Consider the following 17,475-nt stretch of genomic DNA (forward strand, 5'->3'; position numbering starts at 1 on the left):
CAGTCTCATATTCCAATTCAATGGAACCATTTTTTTGTCCCCTGGTGGAAAGATTCCGAAATTGAGGATTAAGGCCTGCAAACCAGCAGAGTTCAAAGTTGCTGGGATGGGAAGCAAGTGGGTTATTAGTTATACTCATGGCAGGAGTCACTCTCATTTCCAGCCCTTGATTCCCAGACTCATGTAGTCTAGCTAAGGGGGAGAGATCACCATATAAAGGTCTCTGGTTCAAGGTATATATTGTATTCCAGTAATACGGAACCTCTATTTTTTCAGGGTATTGTCTCCCAGTGGGGGCCATAACTAAGTCTTCAGTAAGCATTCCAACCTTTCAATTAGCCTGTTTCCAGTTGATGGAGAGTTAATTCCATGGGCATGAGTCCACTAATGCACTTTCACTGTGAAATGAGTTTCTTGGTAAGAAGCAACCCTACGGGGAAATACCATGGTAGGGGATAATACATTTGTAAGTCCATAGACGGTGGTACTGACTGAAGCAGTATGGGCAAGAAAGGTAGATAAATCCATATGCAGAATATTTTCCAGTGAGGACGAATCTCTGATCTCTTCATGATGGAAGATGTTCCATGTAATCAATCTGCCATCAAGTGGTTCGATGGTCCCCTGGGGAATGCTGGTCTTGGGTGTTTGCGGATTAGGCATTCAGCAGTAGCGTTAGCCATATCAGCTTTGGTAAGGGAAATTCCATGTTGTTGATCCCAGGCATAGCCTTCTTCTCTGGCACCATGGCTACTTTGTCATGCTGTGGAAAGATGACTGGCATTGACAAAGGGCATCATTTTGTTTACTTGATTATTAAAAGCCTATCTTCACAATCTGTGTCTATCCACTTCACTCTTCCCCAAACTTCCTTGTTACAAGTCTTCCAATCCTGTTCCTCTCCAGTGCCTGACTGTACAGCCAGCCAATTAGTTACTCCTTCTAAATCAGTATACATCTGTACTTCTGGCCATCTCACATTGAAGACAAAGTGGACAATTAAATGTACTCCTAGAGAATCTATCCACTGGGAATATTCTCCTTCACAACTGTCCATCAAGGTCACCCCTGAAGGGGGCTGTAGTGCTGCAGTTATCCACTTTGGGGTGGTATTTGCATATTATGCAGACTCACGTGTAAAAAAGGCCATCCGTAAACCAGTTACTTGGTCAACTGGAATACCTCAAGAGGCTATGGGCAGGTTGAGGTAGAACATATGATACAATAGAGTTATGTTGAAGGAGTCTGATCCACCTGCTCATGGACTGGCCTGAGATCAATTTGTTATATACCATTTCCATTTGATGATAGATTGCTGCTGCATATACCCAATGTTATGGTTAGGTGGGACAGAGAACACCTAGTTCATGATGAGCAGCTTAAGCCACTTGGTCACCTAATGTCCCATCATTAGTTCTTCAGTCCTAACCAAGGCTCAGTAGCAAGCCAGAACCTACTATCAAAAGGAGAATAGTTATCTGGCATACATACCTATCCTTCATTCCCTCTCCTCTGGTCTCCATAACTACTCCCCTGACAAAAACACAAGTACTACAAATAGAAATGAGGAAACTCATATACCAAGACCCATCAAAAGCATCTTTCTTCAAAAGCAAATTTAAGAAGGCAGGAAGGGGCAGGAAAACTAGGTGAAGGGAAACGGGGAGTCCCAGATGGAAATGGGGAGAGTGCTGACACATTGCGGTGACAGCAACCAATGTCACAGAACAATCTGTACAATGGGAAACTAATTTACTCTGTAAATTTTCACCTAAACCACAATAAAAAAAAATTTTTTTTTAAAGAAACATCTTTCTAATACTATACATTCACTTGTATCTAGGGGACAAACCAACCCAATTTGCTCAAGACTGTCCTGGTTTTGGCACTTAGAAGTCCCATATCCTGGGAAATCCCTCAGTCCCAGACAAACTGGGACAATTCATTACCCTATCCGTGCCCCCAGAGGTTTTTAAACTTCCTGCTTTTCATAATAACCTTAGGCACTTAGTTAAAATGCAGGTGATTCTGTTTAAAAAAGAAAAAAAGTCAGGAACTTTGGAGGCAAGTGGACCATGGATTGATTTTTGAGAAACATTCTACTTGAGGCTGAAGAGGTGTTAATCACTACTTTTAGGGATTCCTTAACCCAGGCTTCTTTGTTCTGTTCCAAAACCGTAATCATTGCAAAGAAAGAAATGACATCTTTTGGAAAATGCAGCCAAGGTTCCTGAACCAGAAGCGGACACTGACAAATTCCTAGTTGATGAAAAAAAGATACAAATTATAGTCTGGACTTAGACCACTTTCCTTTCTGTTCTAGGTTAAGTCGTTTTTCTTTCAATGTCACAGAGTATAACAAAGAAAAATAGATGCTGTGAAAATTGTATTTGATACTAGCAACAATATAGGTACATTGATGTGGTACACTGAGCTTCCTGCAGGTAAGCACTACACAATACAAGACTTATTTTAAAGATTTTCACAGTGACGATGCTTTGGTGGATCTCAGAAAAGTTAACTTGCAAAAAAATAGCTACTTCAGTGCTATGTTCACTGATCAACAAAATATTTTTCACACAGTAAGGTACATACATGTTTCACATGGTCACTTTAAAGATGTTTCTCAAGAACTCACAGAAGGGGTGAAGATACTCAACATTTATTGTGTGCTGAATTCTTTACATATATTATCTCATTTAATCCTCCCAATGGGTAGGAGTTATGCCCATTTTATGAAAAAGACTTGCCTAGATTAAGTACCTTGTAAATGGTGGTGTCTGGACTGAAACTCAGGTCTGTTCATTCAAACAAATATTTTAGTGCTTACTATACACACCCTGAGCTTAGGCACTAGGGAGCCAAGACGAAAAAGACTTGGTCCCACGATGTTTTAAGTGTTTTGGTTGAGGTATGTATAGGCTGCGGTGGGAACACAAAGGAGGCGCATTTTTTTTTTTTAAATAGCTTTCATAATAAATTTCTCCCCAACCCACTCGCCCTCACCCCAGCCCCGCTGGGACCCAGTCGCTCTTTGTGCGTAGACCAGAAATGCCGGGGCTTGGACGTCTCCACGGACCTCGGCCTAGGAAACACGTCTTCTTTGCCACATCCAGACCACTCACCCCGTTCCACTACACCCTCAGCCCTGTCCTCCCCTCCAGCCCAGGCCCTCCGGCAGCTCGGCCCTCCGGGCGCGGGAATGCGAGGCTGCCCGGACGCCAGGCGTAGACACCGGAAGCGGCGGCGGGGCCCGTGACGTCGGGAGGAAATGCCGGATACCGGGGCCTGTGGTTGGTAGTTGCGGCCTCGGTGCCTCACGTCTAAGGTCCCCTAGGCCGCAGGCGGAGGATTGGGCGCGGAGCAGCGGGAGCCGCTCCAGGACTGAGTGGGTTTAGGCCTGCGTCCCTGGTTCCACCAGCAGGTGCGGTCTCCCTGCTTCCCGCTGGGCGCCCGGGGGTGGGCTATGGGGACCGCCCCTGAGATCCCTTTTCAGGCGGTCCCTGGGCCCTCATCCTGGGCCTTTTAGGAGGGGAAAAAGATCTAAATTAGAGAAAGGCGCTACACCTTACTGAGGACGAGGCTTTTTAACCTGCATTGCTTGCTTAATCTGTACTTAACCCCGGGGGCAGGGGGCATCTCCCATGTTTACAGAGGAAGAAACCAAGGCTCGGGAAGTTGAAACCATTTGCTTCGGGTTCTGCAGCTGAGAAGTGACATCTGGATTCAGGCAAGTGCTGGCTGGCGCCGGAGTCCTTGTTCTTCTCCGACTATATCTGGTTAAAGAATATTAGGGTGGAGGGTGGGGTTAATTACAAATTCAGGGTGAGGTGGTGCTCTGGAATCTGTATTTTCAAATACCCTGGCAGATAATTATTTGGGGGCCACATACCACTTCCCTGTGAATGGAGCAAGGAGATGAGCAGGTCATGGCCCTTTTGGGGGATTATAACAAATGGTAGTGATAAGCTTTTAAGGTCTTGAGAGAAAATGTCAAACGGGGCTTCCTCCCAAAATCTTGTGTGAGTGGAGAGTTGGTATTTAATTCTGCAATTTATTCTTGGGCTGATGACAGCCCCCCCTCATGTCCACATTTATTAAATGAGAAGAATTACATACTTACAGCCCGGGGGGCGGGATTTGTTAAACATACCGATTCTTGGGTCCAGCTTAGCTTTACAGAGTCTGAAGGTTTGGATATGAGACTTGGGGATCTGTAGGCTAAATAAGCTATAAAGTGAGCTTGTTATGCTTGAGAACTTGAGGTGTAAAGCTTTCTGAGATAGACCCATAAAGAAATGGATCATAGGTTTAGGATGTGTGGTTAAGCCGCCTTGGTTTTTTGTTTTTTTTTTTTTTTTTTTTGCTGTGCATGCTCCTGTACTTGCTGTGGGCTGAGTTTTCATTAGCAAAAGCGTCAGATAAGTATTACTGTCCTTATGAGGTGGACTTTTCAATAGCTGAAGACTGGAATCAAATAAAATTTGAATGTTAATTACTTGCTATTGATTTCCTGAGTGACTGGGTAAATCATTTAACCCAGTAGTCCCCATACATATGTGCATATCACCATTTTCTTGTAAGGACAGATGCCTATAACCTATCATAAATCACTTTTTCTGGATATGGGATGTTGGTGTGTTTAACAAGCTGCCAGGGAAGTTTGATGCAGCCAGCTGATAAAATATGGGATATGAATATGGAAATGCACTTGAAAAGTGGGCCTTAGCCTATTTTTCAGTGTCCTTGTAGGTGAAAATGGGAGTGTTTCAGTGTCCTTAGTTCTGCTCTTGGGAACTAATAAGAGTAATGTGGTTTATGATATGTCCTGGCTTTAGAATTTCTTAACATGTGCATTGGAAATCCTGGTGGCGTAGTGGTTAAGAGTTCAGTTGCTAACCAAAAGGTTGGAGTTCGAATCCACCAGGTGCTTCTTGAAAACCCTATGGGGTAGTTCTGCTCGGTCCGATAGGGTTACTATGAGTCGGAATTGACTTGACAGCAGTGAATTTTAAAATGTACATTCTTGTGAAAGAAGGGGAGATTGTATGATAAGATTGCAAAAAATAAACATTAAAGCCAACAGACCCAAGTGACTTCGTAAGCACCTTGATTGAGATATTGTGATGACAGAAGTTGATTTTAGATAGAAGCCCTTATTAGTATTGAGCCATCTCTTCTGTCTGAAAGGGTTACAATTACCTGTTGGTGGTCCAAGCTCAAGGACTTGGTGACACAGTAGTTAAGCGCTCGGCTGCTAACTGAAAAATTGGCAGTTCAAACCTCTCAGCCACTCTGTGGGAGAAACGGCCTGACAATCTGTTCCCATAAAGAATTAAAGAAACCAAAGTCATCGAGTTGATTCTGACTCAGAGCAACCTTACAAAACCCTATGAGACAGTTCTACTCTGTCATATAGGGTTGCTGTGAGTTGAAATGATTGATGGTAGAACAGTCCAAGTTCACAACCCTAACTAAAAACACCTTTTTTTCTTTTTTAACAGCATTGTGTGGTTTTGAGAATCAGGAATGAAACCTTGTGAAAGCTAAAAGCAGGAGCATTTTTTGGTCAACATGGAGGACAAAAGACGGCGAGCCAGAGTGCAGGGAGCCTGGGCTGGCCCTTCTAAGATTCAGACCAGTGCTCAGCCTGGTGAGAACCTATGGGTATCTCTTGTGTGTATGTGTTTGTGCAGATGGACAACCACCATCCTCTTCTTATTTATATCCTTTTGCTTTATAATTGACTCCCATTTCAGTCGATGTTAAGGAATTGTTTATAACATGGCTGGTATTTTGGTTTTGTTGATGATAAGCTAAGGGTGGATCTTTGGTGTTTCTCATTTTTAACTACTACCTCAAATCTTTCAGTGTGTGTGTTAAGGTCTTCTGTTGACATTATCAGATAATGTCTTGATATCATAGGGGTTATTCCAGGTGAATTGTATTGGCCCTTGCTCAATAGAAGGTGATATAAGCAGACTTTGCCCTGGTTTAAAGCTGTTCTCTTTCTTCTTTCAGCTACCACTGCTAAGAGCCATCACCACCAGAAGCCTAGTCAGACCTGGAGGAACTCGGAGCATCATCTGTCTGACAGAGAGTTCGTGTTCAGAGAACCCCAGCAGGTAAATTCTTGTTTCTCCTTCAGCAGTAACAAAGCTTTATTTATAAAGCTATATTTACACAGTAGACACTCAAATAAATAGTGACTGAATAAACTCACTAATAAATAGGAGAGTGAAAGGACTTTTATAATAGCAAAATGTGAAGTATCAGTTCCTTAGTATCCCTGAGGATTCTTCATAGTCTGCCCCCAATCTGTAGTCATCATATTATTCCTGTTTTCTCGAGCTTGCATTGGCTATCCAGGTTCTAACAGCCTTTGGTCATGCTGTGTTCAGTGCTGGGGCGGCAGACATCTCTGGAATTGGGTTGAAATTTCAGTTACTATAGCAAAATACCTGATATTTATCTTGTTTTTTTCCTACAGGGTAAGATGTAAGAAACAATGAAGACTTACCTTTTTTTCTTTTTTTTTTTTTAAATATTTCTATTGTGGTAAAATATATGTAACAGCATTTATCATTTTAACCATTTTTAAGTGTACATTTTAGTGACGTTAATTTCATTCACTGTATTGTACAGTCATCACCACTATTTCCGAAAGTTTTTCATCACCTCAAACAGAAACTCAATACTCCTTAAACAGTAATTCCCCATACCCACCTCCTTCCAGGCCCTGGTAACCATTAATAATGCATCTATGCATTTGTCTATTCTAGGTATTTCTTATAAGTAGCATCATATAATATTTGTCCTTTTGTGTCTGACTGACTTCACTCAGCATAATGTTTTCAAGATTCATCCATGTCATAGCATATATCAGAATTAAAATTTTATTTTTATGGCTGAATAGTAATCTATTGTATGGATATACCACATTTTGTTGATCCATTCATCTGTTGATAGGTACTTGGATTGTTTTTCACCATTTGGCTATTACAAGTAATGCTGCCAGGAACACTGGTGTACAAGTATCTGTTTGAGTCTCTGCTTTCAAGTCTTTTGGGTATATACCTAAGAGTGGAATTGCTGGGCCACAATGGTAGTTCAGTGTTCAACTTTGTGAGAAATTGCCAAACCGTTTTCCAAAGTGGCTGCACCATTCTACATTCCCATCAGCAATGGATGAGGGCTCCAGTTTTTCCACATCGCCAATTCTTGTTAAATAGACACCCTAGTGGGTATGAAGTGGTATCTCATTGTGGTTTTCATTTGCATTTCCCTAATGACTATTGACATTAAGCATCTTTTCATGTGCTTATTGGCTATTTATGTATCTTTGGAGAAATATCTATTTAAGCCCATTGCCCAGTTTTTAATTGAGTTGTTTATCTTTTTGTTATTGAGTTATAGGAGTCCTTTATATATCCTGGTTATTAAAACCTTATCAGATATATGGTTATCAAATATTTTCATCTATCCTGTAGGTTGTCTCTTCACTTTCTTGATAAAGTCCTTTGAAACACAAAAGTTTTTAATTTTGATGAAGTTCCATTTATCTATATTTTCTTTTGTTGCTTATGCTTTTGATGTCAAATCTGAGAATCCATTGTTAAAAAGATCTTGAAGCTTTACCCCTATGTTTTGTTTTAAGGGCTTTATGGTTTTAGCTTTATACTTAGGTCATTGATCCATTTTGAGTTAATTTTTGTATATGGTGTGAGATATGGGCCAAGCTTCACATTTTTGTATGTGGAGATTTAGTTGTCCTGGCACTTTATGTTGAAGAGACTGTTCTTTCCCCGTTGAATGGACTTGGCGTCTTTGTCAAAAGTCAGTGGCCGTAAATGTATGTGTTTATTTTTAGATTTTTAATTCTATTCCATTGGTCTCCATGTAGACCTTATTCCACCACCGTACTGTTTTTATTACTGTAACTTTATGGTACATTTTGACTCTTCAGGTCACCTTGGAATTCCACATAAATTTGAGGATCGGATTTTTCATTTTGGCGAAAAAGGCTGTTGGAGCTTTGGGTAGAGGTTGCACTGAGAAACTGTAGGTGATTCTGGAGACCATTAACATCTTAATCACATTAAGTTTCCTAATTCATAAGCACAGGCTGTATTTCTACTTACCTAGGTCTTCTTTAATTTCCTTCAGCCTTGTTTCATAATTTTCAGTGTTTAAGTCTTTCACCTCTCTGGTTAAATGTATTCCTAGATGTTTTATTCTTTTAGATACTATTGCAAGTGGAATTGTTTCATAATTTCCTTTTCAGCTTCTTCACTGCTGGTATGTAGAAACAACTGATTTTTGTGTGTTGATCTTATACCCCGAAACTTTGCAGAATTCATTTATTAGCTCTAGTAGCTTTCTTGTGGTTTCTTTGGGATTTTCTAAGTATAAGATCATGTCATCTGTGACTAGAAATAGTTTTACTTCTTCCTTTCCAACTTAGATGTCTTTTATTTGTTTTTCTTGCCTAATTGCTCTGGCTAGGCCTTCCAGAATGATGTTGAATAGCAGTGCTAAAAGCGGGCATCCTTGTCTTGTTCCTGATCTTTAGGGGAAAGTTTTCAGTTTTTCTCCATTGAGTATGATGTCAGCTCTGAGTTTTTTTCATAAATGCCCTTTATCATGTAGCAGTTTCCCTTTGATTCCTAGTTTGCTGAGTGTTCTTGTCATGAAATTGTGTTGGATTTTGGCAAATACCTTTCTGTATCAGTCAAGATGATCATGTGGTTCTTTTCCTTCATTCCATTAATGTGGCGTATTACGTTGATTGATTTTCTTATTTTGAACCACCCTTGCATTCTTGTGATAAGTTGCACTTGGTCAAGGCGTATAATCCTTTTAATATGCTGTGAGTTCAGTTTGCAAGTATTTTCTTGAGGATTTTTGGCTCTATGTTCATAAGGGATGTTGGCCTGTAGTTTTCTTGGGGTATTTTTATCCATCTTTGGTATCATGGTAATGCTGACCTCACAGAATGGGTTAGGAAGTGTTCCCTCCTCTTCTATTTTTTGGAAGAATTTGAGAAGAATTTGTGCTAATTCTTCTTTAAATATTTGGTAGAATTTACCAGTGAAGCCATCTGGTCCTGGATTTTTCTATGTTGGAAGGTTTTTGATTACTGATTCAGTCTTTTCACTTGTTATAGGTATGTTGAGATTTTATTTTTTTTTTCCTAAGTCACTTTGAGTAGTTTGTGTTTTTAATAATGTGGGGAAAAAAGCTAAAAACCTGACATCTTGCTCTGGTAATGATTGTATAAATAATCATTGAAACCACTTGTTTCCTAGTTATCTTTTTTTTTTTTTTAATCTCCTATAAAGCTGCTGGCTGTTAGGAAAATGGATTAATTCTAATTATATCATCTTTTACTACCCACTAGCAAGTATAAAGTAGTTACAAGAAGAGCAGAAATAGGGGTTTCTGGTAGGGTAGTGAGAGCTTGAAATAAAAAAGCTAGTTTGAAGCCTGATTTACTTAGACTGGACATGGGAGGACATGGTAATCCTGTCCTGCAGGTAAGTCTCCCTGGACATTAGCTATCATTCCAGAAGTAAGACCTGCCTGTTTCCTTACAGGTAGTGCGCAGAGCCCCAGAGCCACGAGTGATCGAGTAAGTAATATGCTGCCTTCCTGTGACTATTGCCCATGGTGAAATGGAGATCTCAGAATCTTTCCCTGATCCTGGTTTTTCCATCTGGAAGCGATTACAGCTCAATAAATGTCTTAGTTTTAGGCTGGGATGTTCCTATCTCAGATGCCTTTAAACTTGGTTTCTTGCGGAGCCTTTCTGAATTTGCTGATGATGTGGAAAATCCAAGAAGATCTCTGGACATTAAACTTCATCTCTAGTGTAGGTTTCCTGGCCCTGTTTCACTTGTATCTGCACACGGTAAGCTAAAACATCTCCTAGGTAAAGACGGGAGGATTTTTCCCGAGACATTGAAGTATGGCTCTTTGAGAAGCCTTTAAGTACGATTTTACTAGCAATGCTTATGAAAGCTGCTGGAAATCTGGATGACTGATAGTCTGTTTATTAAAACCACATAATTGTTGCAGAGCAACTTAAATGATAGTAAACATTTCTCTTATATTGATCTGAATCTAAGATGTTCTTATCCAAAAATAGTGAGAGACACTTTGACTCCTCTTTTCCTACTTTTCAGTTTCCATCTATGTAGAAAAATTGTCAGTAGAAAGCATTCTTTTATCAGATTGGCATTATGTATACATTATTGTCTGTGAGCAATATGTTACGATGTTTGGCTGTTTGCGGATAGGCTTGTATGTCTTTGAAAAATTCTGAATCTAACACAATGTTCTTTCAGAGAGGATTTCTAATGTTGGCCCTGCCACTAGTTAGCTATGTAGCTTGTCCTTAAGTAGGTTGTTGCCACCTGTTTGGACTTGAGTTTCCTTGCCTATAAAATCAGGGATTGGAACTATGTAAGGATGGAACACCCAGTATAGCTCTAATAGTCTTTAATTGTTTTACAAATACCAGTGTGGTGTTGCCTCCATTGGTGATAAAGAGAATAAATGAAATGTAAAACCTTTTAGAAGGTACGGATGGGATACTCAGACTGGAAAAATGGGCAGTTGCGAGTTTGTAAGTCAGAAAAATGACAGAACCCATTTTTACTTGACCCTAGTGTTTTTTAATTCTAATTATCTAAAGTTAACTATGCTAGATTTTTTTTTTTTTTTAATAGCTGGGAATGTACTCCACATTTGAAATGAGCCAGTTTCTAAATGTGGCCCAGGATATATCGAAACTTTGTATTCATACTCTGGAAAATTTTATAAGCAACTCATTTAGAAATGTGGTAAATATACATGACAATAATTACCTGTTCATTTTGGCTCAAAGGGACTCACACATCTACCTAAGCGCCTGGCTCAGCATCATGAACTACAAGCTCACACGACAGAGGGCAACATGAAATCTATCCCTTTACACTGTTCTCTATAACATATCCCTCAGAAGGATTTGCCACAGTTGTCTTGTTAGACAAACATGTCCCATCCACTTCATTCTTCTCACCATGGACCTCACCACACTGCACCTCTACAACCGTAGATGTGATTCAGGTTCAGTAAGCTTCTATTGCTCATCTGTTATGTGCCATTGAGTCGGTTCTGGCTCATGGTGACCCTGCATGCAACAGAACAAAACACAGCGTGGTCCAGCACCGTTCTCACAATCATTGCTGGGCTTGAGCCCATTGTTGCAGCCAGTGTGTCAATACATCTCATTGAAGGGTCTTCTTTTTTGCTGACCCTCTACTCTATCAACCATAATGTCCTTCACCAAGGACTAGTCCCTCCTGATCACATGTCCAGAGTATGAGACAAAGTCTCACCATGCTTACTTCTAAGGAGCATTCTGGCTGTACTTCTTCAAAGACAGATTTGTTTGGTCTTCTGGCAGTCCGTGGTGTATTCAATATTCTTTGACAAGATCACAATTGAAAGGCGTCAGTTCTTCTTCGGTCTTCCACATTCATTGTGTAGCTTTCACATGCACATGAGGCAATTGAAAATACCGTTGCTTGCGTCAGGTGCGTCTTAGTCCTTAAAGTTACATCTTTGCTTTTTAATGCTTTAAAGAGGTCTTTTGCAGCATGTTTGCCCAATGCAATGCGTCATTTGATTTCTTGACTGCTGCTTCCATTGGTGTTGATTGTGGATCCAAGTAAAATGAAATCCTTGACAATTTCAGGCTTTTCTCTCTTTATCATGATGTTGCTTATTGGTCCAGTTGTGAGGATTTTTGTTTTCTTTATGTTAAGGTGTAATCCATACTGAAGGCTGTAGTCTTTGTTTTTCATCAGTAAGTGCTTCAAGTCCTCTTCACTTTCAGCAAGCAAGGTTGGGTCGTGTGAGTGAGGCTGGTCGTTAATGAGCCTTCCTCCAATCTTGATGCCTCGTTCTTCTTCACATAGTCCAGCTTCTCGGATTATTTGCTCAGCATACAGATTGAATAAGTATGCGAAAGGATATGACCCTGACATGTTTCATGATTTTAAACCACACAGTATCCCCTTATTCTGTTGGAACAACTGCCCTTTGGTGTATGTACAGGTTCCACATGAGCACATTTAGTGTTTTGGAATTCCCATTCTTTGAAGCGTTATCTGTAATTTGTTATGATCCGCACAATGGAATGCCTTTGCATAGCCAATAAAACGCAGGTAAACATTATTTTGGTATTCTCTGCTTTCTGCCAAGATCTGTCTGATATCAGCAATGATATCCCTTGTCCCATATCCCCTTCTGAATACAGGTTGAATTTCTGGCAGTTCCCTGTTGATGTACTGCTGCAGCTGTTTTCGAATGACCTTCAGCAAAATTTTACTTGCGTTTGATATTAATGATATTGTTCAATAATTTCCACATTTGATGGGATCACCTTTCTTTGGAATTGGCGTAAATGTGGATCTCTTCCAGTCGGTTGGCCGGGTAGCTGTCTTCCAAATGTCTTGGCATAGGTGAGTGAGCACCTCCAGTGCTGCATCCTTTGTTGAAACATCTCAGGTGGTATTCCATCAGTTCCTGGAGGCTTGTTTTTTGCTAATACCTTCAGTGCAGCTTAGACTTCTTCCTTTGCTACCACTGGTTCTTGATCATATGCTGTCTCCTGAAATGGCTGAACGTCGACCAATTCTTTTTGGTACCGGGACTCTGTGCTAGGTACTGGGAAACAGAACAACAGTCCTGTCCTTGTCTCTAAGGTACCCACAGTCTAGTAAATTAAGTAGACATGTGAACAGATAAATTTCAATCCTGTACCTTATAAAACAGTAGACTCATATTAAGGTCTAGTGGTAGCACAGAGGACAAGTTGAGCAACATCATTTAAGTACACTAAAGGTCAAGGAAGATTTAGAGAATGTGATGCTAAGCTGAGATTTTGAAGGACGAATGAATTTTCCATTGGACCAAAGGTGGCAGTGGGTTGGAATGGGAGCACTGGGTAGCAGGGAGGCATTCCAGTGTGTAGGCAAGCTTGGGGTTAGAAACGTGGTACATGCAGGAGATTGTAAGCGGTTTATAGTTGCTGGAGGACAGTGAGTTGGTGGAAACTGACAGGAGATAGAGCTCAATCACAAGGGCCTTGAAGGCTGTGCTAAAAGGTTGATGTGGAGCCATGGAAGGATTTTAGTCAGAGGAGGAACCTCATTAGACATTATCTTTGACAGCAGCAGAAGCTCAGGGCCCTGGTATTTATTGCTATTTGTTAGCTTTATCCCTTATTCCGAAGTCTCCGCCTGGGTGCTCTATTTGGCACCCCTTTGTGTGATAGGTTCCTGAATCATATCAGCCTAAATCTTGGATGACATATAAAGGGAGAGAATCAGAATTTATTTTATGTCACTGTTCATCTCCATGGCCTGATGCTGTCAGGGTTCTGTTTCCAGTGCCATTAATGAGGTACCATCGTTGTACCCTTTATCTCAGTGACAGAAATGCTCATTCTGCTCCCTCATAGTTAAGTAATTTTGTTGAGCCAGAATTTCGGAAGCTCAAAAGGACAGCCCTTCTACTGGGTGGAGCGTATTGTTTTGCCTGATACACATCTCTTTCCTTTGTTTCCGTAGCAGAGCGGGTGTGTATGAGATCAGCCTGTCACCCACAGGTGTGTCTAGGTAAGTGAATCCTCAGTAGAAAATGGCTGGACTTTTTCCATTAACTTAAGGTCTCTTAAAGTATTTTACTCCCTCACTTGACATAGGTAACTTCTGCCCCTTAAATTCTTGGGGAGCAGGAATTTGGTAATGACTCCTTTTTATATAGCACTTCTAGCTTCAGAACATTTTCATGGTCTCTCTGTCAAGTATAGTAACTCTTACGTCCCTGGTTTTTCAGATGAATAATTGAGGACTAAGGAGATTAAGTATTTTTTTCCAAGGCCAAATAGTAGCTTAATATTAGAGTTGAGTCTAACCTCAATTTCTGCACTGTGGGACTTTCTGCTCCATTAGGGTGGATTTCAAGAAAATGAAGGAATAGACTCTTTAAGGTGTATTAGGTGTTAGTCATTGTTTTAAAAACATTTTGAAAGCATTTCCTTAATGTTTGCATATGCTAATTGTCACTATAAAATACTGAGACATTTAAAATTAATGTATCAGAACTTACATATCTAAATGAATTAGCCTACTTCTAATTCTGCTAGACTTGGAAGGCTGTGTCATCAGTCCAGTGGTGCTTCCATTGTTCATAATCCTTCTTGGAACCTCCCCTTTAAAGCAAGTTTAACAGTCACACAAGAAAATCACTTCCATTATTTTGTTCACATCTCATTGTTCATCAGCTATGAGCTTCAGATGGCTTTTTCAGAAAATCGGATGCACCTTCAAAGAGCGAAGATTAGCTACCATCAAGGCTATTCAAGAGAATGTTCCATGGGCTTTCAGAACACTTCTTTTTTTTTTTAGTCGTTAAGCATTTTTTAATTTTTTAGTAGCTTTATTGAGGTATAATTGACATAGAATAAACTGCACATATTTGAAGTGTACAATATAAGCTTGAGCATAGGTATACACCCATGAATCTATTACCACAACTAAGATATCAAATGTATCCCAAAAAGCCTATTGTCATCAAGTTGATTTCAACCCATAGTGACCCCACGTGACTACTCCATAGTCAGCTAAGATACCAGTATTGGTCTCTTCCCATCCCAGCAACGGAGAGTGCAGAAAACCAAAGACCCAAGGGAGCAGTTAGTCCAAAGGACTAACAGACCACATGAACCACAGCCTACATGACCCCAAGAGCAGAAGAACTGGATGGTGCCCAGTTACTACCACTGGCTTGCTCTGACTGGGATCACAGCAGAGGGTCCCAGACAGAGCAGGAGAAAAATATAGAACAAAAAATCAAATTCGTAAAGAAGACCAGACTCACTGGTCTGACAGAGACTGGAGGAACCCCCGAGACCATGGCCCTAAGACATGCTTCTGACCTGGAAGTGAAGCCATTCCCAGAGACAGACCTGTAAAATAAATAATGATAAATAATAACACCCAAGAGGAATGTGTTCCTTAGAACAATCGATTATATGAGATCAAAAGGCCAACATTTGCCCAAAAGCAGACATGAGAAGGCAGGAAGGAGTAGAACATTCAGACAAAAGGAAATGGGGAACCCAGGGTGGAAATGGGGAGAGTGCTGACACACTGAGGGGAACGCCTCCAATGTCGTGGAATACGGAACATTTCTTAAGGAGATCCAAAAATATTTTTAGCTGATTTGGCGTTGTTGCAATAAGCATATTTTAAGTGACAGAAAGATTCCTCATTTAGATACGTTTATTTTGATATAGTTGTATAATGATCTCCAGCTTTCCCTAGAATTGGCCTAGTCTTAGAAGACTGCCAGTTGTTAAAATAAGACGGGGTCAGGTATTTTACTAGTTATTTCATTTGCTTCTCACAATGACCTGATGGGGTGGATACTATCTTCATGTTACTGATGAGAAAACTGAGGCTCAGAGAGGTTAAGTAACTTGCTCAAGGCTCCACAGCTAAGCAGTGCCGGAGCAGTATTTAAACCATGATCTGTTTGATTAGCTTAAAAAAAAAAAAAAGAAAGAAAGCCTTCATGCATCCTTTCATCCTCTACTGCTCTCGTATTTGTCTTAACTGAGGAATTTATTTTATGTAAGGAACATCATGACTTGGGCAGTAGATACTAGGCTCTGCTTTGCTTGCCATGGGAAATGTGGCAAAATGATTTCATCTCTCCATTAAAGGAAGCATCCAGATGAATTTATTCCTCTAACAATTAGAGTCTAACCTATCTTTTCCGTGTTCTTTAGTTAATGATGGTTCTTTCTGCATCAAGGGTGTGTTTGTATCCTGGCTTTGTTGACTTCAAGGAAGCAGACTGGATATTGGAACAGCTTTGTCAGGATGTTCCCTGGAAACAGAGGACTGGCATCAGAGAGGGTAAGTGCGTTTCTGAGATTGTAGTTGTTGCTGCCTGGCCTCTGTCACCAAAGTGTTTTCTAATGCTGTTGCCTCTTCTCACCACCACCGGTCTTAAACAGAGGTCTAAAACTTAACTGAGACCCTAAGGATGAGTAGGAATTAGCCAAAGGGAAGAAGGAAGAAACAGCAAGTGGAGGCCCAGAGATCAGAGAGAACATGGAAGGGGGAGGGGGGTGGAAGTTGGTTTGGCAGAACTGTGATTGACATTTATCTCCCTTTGTCTTTGTTCACTGCCTTTATTAGTTCAAGTGGTGCCAGTGTTCCTCTTTCTTCGTACAAACTTCTGCAGCTTTCTTGTTTCTCGTCCTGTTTGGCACACTTCCTTTTGCTATCCTTCTTACCTACGTTTTATTCTCATTTCTCTTTCATCAGAACAGTCTAGTCTCCTTTGGTTTCAGCATCTGCACTCTCCTGAGCTTGTGAGAAAGACACCCCTTACCTGTTGCCGTCGAGTTTATTCCAACTCATGGCAACCCTATGGGACAGAGTAGAACTGCCCCATAGGGCTTCTGTGGAGCGGCTGGTGGATTCAAACTGCTGACCTTTTGGTTAGCAGTTGAACTCCTAACCACTTTGCCACCGGCTTTCCAAGGTTGACACACCATAGCTTATTAACTGACTTGGCACCTATTCTGTGGGTATCCACAAGCATCAGTACCTGTTATACCAAAGATGGTCACTGGGGGGCATCTGTACCCTAACATAGAATTTTCTTTCTGGCCCAACGAGGGAATTTAAATTTTCTATAAAAAGAGGCAAAGTATACACAGGCTTCATTTTTGTGACTCAGATATGAGAATACGAGACAGCTTTTTCAGGGCGGCCTTCTTCCAAGTGTTTCCACAGGAGGACTTTCGGTGACAGACTTGGCTTCGATTATTGGCTCTGTCATTCAAAATAATTACTAATTTTAAGCAAATTCCAGTTAAGTAACTCTCTGGTCCTTGGTTTTCTTCTCTGTGTAATGGAACTAATAATAAGATCAACATAAGATTGTTGTGATAATTAAATGAATAATGCATGGTAAGTTCTTAATAGAATACCTGTTGTATGGCAAGCCTTCAGTGCATGTTAGCTGCTGCTTTATAATTCTTATTGCTGTTGTGGTTGATGTCAGTTGTGGGAAAAATAACGGACCTGTGGATAGCTCCCTCTCTACATATATTTGAATATCAACTTCTGACTAAAATCAACCACATGCTATAGTTGGACAGAGTACCTTTTTCTTCATTTGAAATCAAAAGGGCTTGTATAACAATGGACACATGGATGAGCAGTTTGTCTTGTTTCTAGATACGGACGTTGGTGACACAAATTCCTGCCTATAAGGGTTAGATGCCCAAATATCCTGCATTTTGAAACCTTCCTTAGTCTGAGCCCTGCTGTGCCTCAGTGTGACTCCTTCACTCTTGTTTATGTCATCACTGACGTAAACAAACCACACACATTCTCATCTCAG

At 40.6% G+C, this 17,475-nt stretch overlaps 1 protein-coding gene across 6 annotated transcripts in view; it reads left to right on the forward strand.

The window, feature by feature from the left end:
• The first annotated feature begins 3,244 nt into the window (after positions 1-3,244).
• Positions 3,245-17,475, forward strand: part of ALKBH3 (alkB homolog 3, alpha-ketoglutarate dependent dioxygenase) — a 59,469-nt gene continuing 45,238 nt past the window's right edge. For 2 of the 6 annotated variants that reach the window (XM_049890934.1, XM_049890936.1), the window contains exons 1-6: positions 3,249-3,730; positions 5,505-5,653; positions 6,022-6,125; positions 9,597-9,631; positions 13,620-13,667; positions 15,871-15,974. In XM_049890934.1, the coding sequence (XP_049746891.1) occupies positions 5,575-5,653; positions 6,022-6,125; positions 9,597-9,631; positions 13,620-13,667; positions 15,871-15,974 (370 nt within the window). In that variant the 5' untranslated portion in view covers positions 3,249-3,730; positions 5,505-5,574. Of the gene's footprint in view, positions 3,731-5,504; positions 5,654-6,021; positions 6,126-9,596; positions 9,632-13,619; positions 13,668-15,870; positions 15,975-17,475 lie in introns of all 6 variants that reach the window. The other 4 variants (XM_049890930.1, XM_049890935.1, XM_049890931.1 and 1 more) reach the window with 4 other exon arrangements.

Source organism: Elephas maximus, chromosome 7 (genome assembly GCF_024166365.1).
Source record: "Elephas maximus indicus isolate mEleMax1 chromosome 7, mEleMax1 primary haplotype, whole genome shotgun sequence".
NCBI lineage: Eukaryota > Metazoa > Chordata > Mammalia > Proboscidea > Elephantidae > Elephas > Elephas maximus.